At 62.9% G+C, this 4,605-nt stretch overlaps 2 protein-coding genes across 2 annotated transcripts in view; one reads left to right on the forward strand and one right to left on the reverse strand.

Moving 5' to 3' along the window:
* Positions 1–594: 594 nt before the first annotated feature.
* Positions 595–2,822, reverse strand: HSD17B10 (hydroxysteroid 17-beta dehydrogenase 10). The gene is made up of 6 exons (XM_042895129.1): positions 2,729–2,822; positions 2,481–2,645; positions 2,137–2,301; positions 1,589–1,717; positions 1,393–1,501; positions 595–1,285 (listed from the first exon to the last, which is right to left on the reverse strand). The coding sequence occupies exons 1-6, from the start codon at positions 2,750–2,752 to the stop codon at positions 1,095–1,097; spliced, it is 783 nt and encodes a 260-aa protein (XP_042751063.1). The 5' UTR covers positions 2,753–2,822; the 3' UTR covers positions 595–1,094.
* Positions 2,823–4,107: 1,285 nt separating this feature from the next.
* Positions 4,108–4,605, forward strand: part of LOC122194207 (6-phosphofructo-2-kinase/fructose-2,6-bisphosphatase) — a 3,663-nt gene continuing 3,165 nt past the window's right edge. Inside the window, exons 1-2 of the mRNA XM_042895130.1 lie at positions 4,108–4,237; positions 4,459–4,584. Of these exons, the coding sequence (XP_042751064.1) occupies positions 4,147–4,237; positions 4,459–4,584 (217 nt within the window). The 5' untranslated portion in view covers positions 4,108–4,146. The remainder of the gene's footprint in view (positions 4,238–4,458; positions 4,585–4,605) is intronic.

Consider the following 4,605-nt stretch of genomic DNA (forward strand, 5'->3'; position numbering starts at 1 on the left):
CCCCAGATCCCCCCCCACAGACCCCAATATGCCTGGATCCCCTCTCCAGGCCCCATTTCTCCTCCCTTCAGGCCTCGGATTCTCCCCCATTCCCCTCCCCGCGGTTCCCCATCCTATTCCCGAATACCCGGACCCCTTCTCCCGGCCGCCCACCCGCGCATTCCGGATGTTCATGGCTGCCGAGGAACCGGGAGCTCGGCCGGCTCCGGCCTTGCCGTCGCTCTCCCTCTCCTTAAGAGCCGCTTCCGGCGGAAGGACAAGCCACAGCCAATCAGAGCTAAAATTGCCGAGAGGCCCCGCCCACAACTGAATAGCCATTCGCTTTACCCACCTGCCCCGCGCTTTATGGGCAGGCGAACCAGCCAATCAGTGAGCAAGATGAGTGGACGACTACGCCCTCGTCGCTGCTATTCTCAGCCAATCAGCAGGAACGATCAAATCCAGCTGAGATCGTTCACTCGAATCGAGAGCGCGCCAGGCAACAGCCAATCACAGCCGCGAATTCGCAATAGGGCGTTCCCACCGACACTCCCACTCAATCGCTCCTCGCGGCGCAGCGAATTGACAGCCGCGCGAGCCAATGGGAAGCGAGAGGAGGCGGAGCCGAGCAGAGTGCACAGCTTTTATTGCGGGAGGTAGCAGCGTGGGGCGGCCCGGTCGTGTCCCCAAACCTTGGGGGGGGGGTTGGCCGGGTCCCCATGGGGGCCTCAAGTCCGGGTGCCACTGGACTGGGTCCCCATGGGATCCCCAGCCTCCAGCGGTCCTAATCCACAGCATAGACCTGGGTGGCCGTGGACCGGGTCCCTCGGGGTCCTTAAACGGAGGTGAGCCTGGACTGAGCGCCAGGTGGGTCCCCAAAAGAGGTTGCCCACAAGGTCGGTCCCCAGCCGTGGATGGGCCCCATTGGGTCCCCAGACCCAGGTGACCTCGGACCAGGTCCCCTTGAGGTCCCCAGACGCAGACAATCCTGGTGCGGGTCCCCACGTGTTCCTCATCAAGAAGGGTAGATCTGTGTCCCCACAGTGCCCCCATTCTGGGGTGTCCCTGCTTCACGTCCCGTCATCATGGACACCCCCACGCCGTGCCCCCCCCATTTAGGGCTGCATCCGGAGAGCCCCGTCCAGCCTCACCACCTCCCCGTTGATCATGGGGTTCTCAGCCAAGGCTTGCACCAGGTGTGCGTATTCGGCAGGGTTCCCCAGCCGAGATGGGAAGGGAACCTGCTGCCCCAAAAACTTCCGCACCTTCTCGGGCAGCCCGTCCATCAGAGGGGTGGAGAAAAGCCCTGAGGGGGAAGGGGGAGGGGACGCAAAAAAATACAATAAAATAGGGGGTGTAAAACACGTAAAATCCCTCATCCTTCCCCATCCCTCAAAGCTCTCCCTCCCCTACCTGGGGCGATGGTGACCACGCGGATCCCCAGCGGTGCCAGGTCGCGGGCAATGGGCAGCGTCATGCCCACGATGCCCCCCTTAGAGGCTGAGTAGGCCGCCTGGCCCACCTGTTGGGGGTGAGGAGCGTTATGGGGGGGCTCTCCTCATCCCTCTGGTGTCTCCCCTATGCCCCAGAGCTTTCCAGCCCAGCTCACCTGCCCCTCAAAGGCTGCCACGCTGGCCGTGTTCACCACCAGGCCCCGGTGGCCGTCGGGGTCGGGGGCGTTTTGGCTCATCAGGCGAGCGCTGAGGCGGATAACATTGAAGGTCCCAACCAGGTTAATCTGTGGGACAAAGGGCAACAAAGGGAGGCATGCATGTGACCCCTACCCCACAAGCACCCCATTGGTCAAGGACATGCACCCCGCTGACCAGAGACCCCTCACGACCACCCTAGAACCAAACCCACTGCCCAAGGCCACCCCAGGACCACACAACCACCAAGACAACCCCGTGCCCGCCCCATTAACTGAGGCCACCCTATGCCTACGTCATTACCAAAACGACCCCAAGACAGCCCCACAGACAAAGACCACCCCCCTTGACCAACATCACCCCACAACCACCCCATTAACCACGACCACCCCCACTGACCAAGAGACCCCACAACCTGACCAAGCTCATCCCGCTGACCAAGACCAACCTGCTGGCCACCCCGTGACAATCTTGCCCCCCTCCCCGCTGACCCCGGTCAGACACTCACATTAACGACCCGCTGGAAATCCTCCAGCTCATGCACTTTGTCCTTCTTGGCATTGTAGGTCTTGACAGCGATTCCCACCCCAGCGCAGTTCACCGCCAGCTCCAACTTCCCAAAAGTCTTCTTGGCCAATTCCAGGGCAGCCTCCACCTCCTCAGCCGATGTCACCTGCGTGGACGGGGAGCAGAACCCCCTCAGATCCCCTCCAGGCCCCCAATTCTCCCCTCTGAGCCCAGCTGCCCCAAACCCACGCCCCAATTTCCACCCCTCCAGACGCCCCGTCCCCATCTTGGGGTGTCCCCTTGTCCCTGCTTTGCGTCTCATTGACACCCAATCCTGGTGCTCACGTTAGCGGGGGCAAAGGCGCAACGTTCACCCAGCTCTGCTGCCAGCTGTGCTCCCTGCGAGCTGGGCAGGTCAAGGAGAACAACGCGGGCTCCTCGCTCCACCAAACGCTCCGCCGTGGCCCGGCCCAGCCCTGAGGCTCCGCCGGTGACCAGAGCCACCATTCCCTGGAAAGTGGGATGGGGTTAATGGGGTGTCGGGGAGCGAGCTCGCGTCCCACCCCATCGCGGGGTCCGGAGCTCCCCGGCACCTTGACGCTGCGCAGGGCTGCCATGCTGGGGCCAATGGTGATGGGGGGCGGCGGCGAAAGGAGCCGAAGGGTGGCGGGAGGAGCCGAGCGGAGGAGAGCACTGATTGGTGGAGCCGAGAGGAGGGGAACAGTGACTGGTGGAGCTGAGGGGCGGTGGGTGGAGCCGAGAGGACGAGAGTGGTGATTGGTGGAGCTGAGGGGCGGTGGGAGGGGCTGAATAGTGGCTGGAGAGTCGGGAAGACCCGAACGGAGCCGAGAGGACCCGAACGGAGCCCAGCGGCTGTAGGCGGAGCCGAGAGGATCCGAATGGTGCCGAGAATTGCCGAGTAGAGCAAAGGGAACCCGAATAGAGCCGAGAGAATCCGAATGGAGCCGAGCGATTCCAGAGGATGGGGTCGGGACCCCCCTGTGGGGGTGGGAGGAGCTGCCGTAGGGATGTGCAGCGGAGTGGGAACTTGGAAACCCTATGGGAATGGAGACCCCCTACCCCCTATAGGGGACAGGGGACCCCCGGAGGTATGAGGAACCCCCGAGGCGGACCTTGGGACCCCCAACGGGGACAGGGGACCTGGGGTGCAGGACCCCTAGGGATCGAGACACCCTCATGGAAAGGGACCCCCGTCCAAGAATGGGGATCCCCCCCCCCAAATGGGGATCCCTCTCGATGGATTGGGACCCCCCCTAAAAAAAATGGGGACACTTCATCCCACATGGGTTGGAACTCCCCAAGAACGGGAATCACCCCTCAAGTACGGGTATCATTCCTCCCCAAAATGGGACCCCCCTCCTCCTCCCTCACCCAAGAGATGAGGTCCCCTCCCCAAGAACGGGGATCTCCCCCAGGTTGGGGATGGGGACCCCACAAAGATAAGGCTCAGGACCCCTCAAGATGGGGACACAACAGTGGCCAGGACCAGCAGAGGGGCTGAAATAATCTCCCCCTTCCCCCCCAATAAAGGAGGGGGTTCACCCCCCCCCCAATAAACAAGGGCTAGAACCAGGACCCCCCAAAAAAACGTTGAATAAGGGCAGGGTCAGCATCCCCGTGGATGGGTGCAGCGCTGGCACTGCTGATGGGAAGCAGGGGGAGCTGGGGGGAAGAAGGCGGGGGGGGGGAATAGACAGGGCCCCCCCACGCCTCATCCCAGCTGCTGTCCCTGTCCCGGCAGGCAGCCAGGGTATAGCGTTACCTCTGACCTTACTCCGGGGGGGGGGGCACCGCCACGCCAACCCCCCCAGCAGCACCATGGAGGAGAAATCAGAGAAATCAGCCAAAATCCCGGGTATGGGACAAAGGTGGGGGGCGGGAGGAGGGAAAGGAGGGTTGTGTTTGAATAAGGGGGGGGGAGAAGAGGGGGGGGGGGGGGTGACCCGTAGCTCCGGGGACACTGACCGTAGTGGGGACAGAGGGCAGAGCCATGGCGGCGGCGGCATCGGGACAGCTGACTCAGAACCCCCTGCAAAAAGTGTGGGTTCCCCTTAGCCTGCATCGCCTGCGGAGGCGAGGATGTGAGTTTGGGGAGCTGGGGAGGGGGGGGGAAAGGGAGTGAAGGGTTTTGTGGGGGGAGTTGGGGTGCTGCGCCGCTGCAGACCTCCTAAATCTTGTTAAATCCTCCCCCCCCCCCCCCCCCAAATGGCATGGATCAGAGTTTAAAGAGGGGGGATTTGGGGGGGTTGTACTGCTCTGGCGCTGCAAATCTCCTTAAATCCTGTGTCCCCCCCCCCAAAAGCAACTGTACCCCAATTCACCAACTGCCCCACCATGGTGATCCTGGTGGGGCTGCCAGCCCGTGGCAAGACCTACATCTCCCGCAAGCTCACCCGCTACCTCAACTGGATCGGCATGCCGACACGGGGTGAGTAATTCGGGGGGGGGG

Source organism: Lagopus leucura, unplaced genomic scaffold (assembly GCF_019238085.1).
Source record: "Lagopus leucura isolate 7727_CA_CO unplaced genomic scaffold, USGS_WTPT01 35334-0_obj-0_obj, whole genome shotgun sequence".
NCBI lineage: Eukaryota > Metazoa > Chordata > Aves > Galliformes > Phasianidae > Lagopus > Lagopus leucura.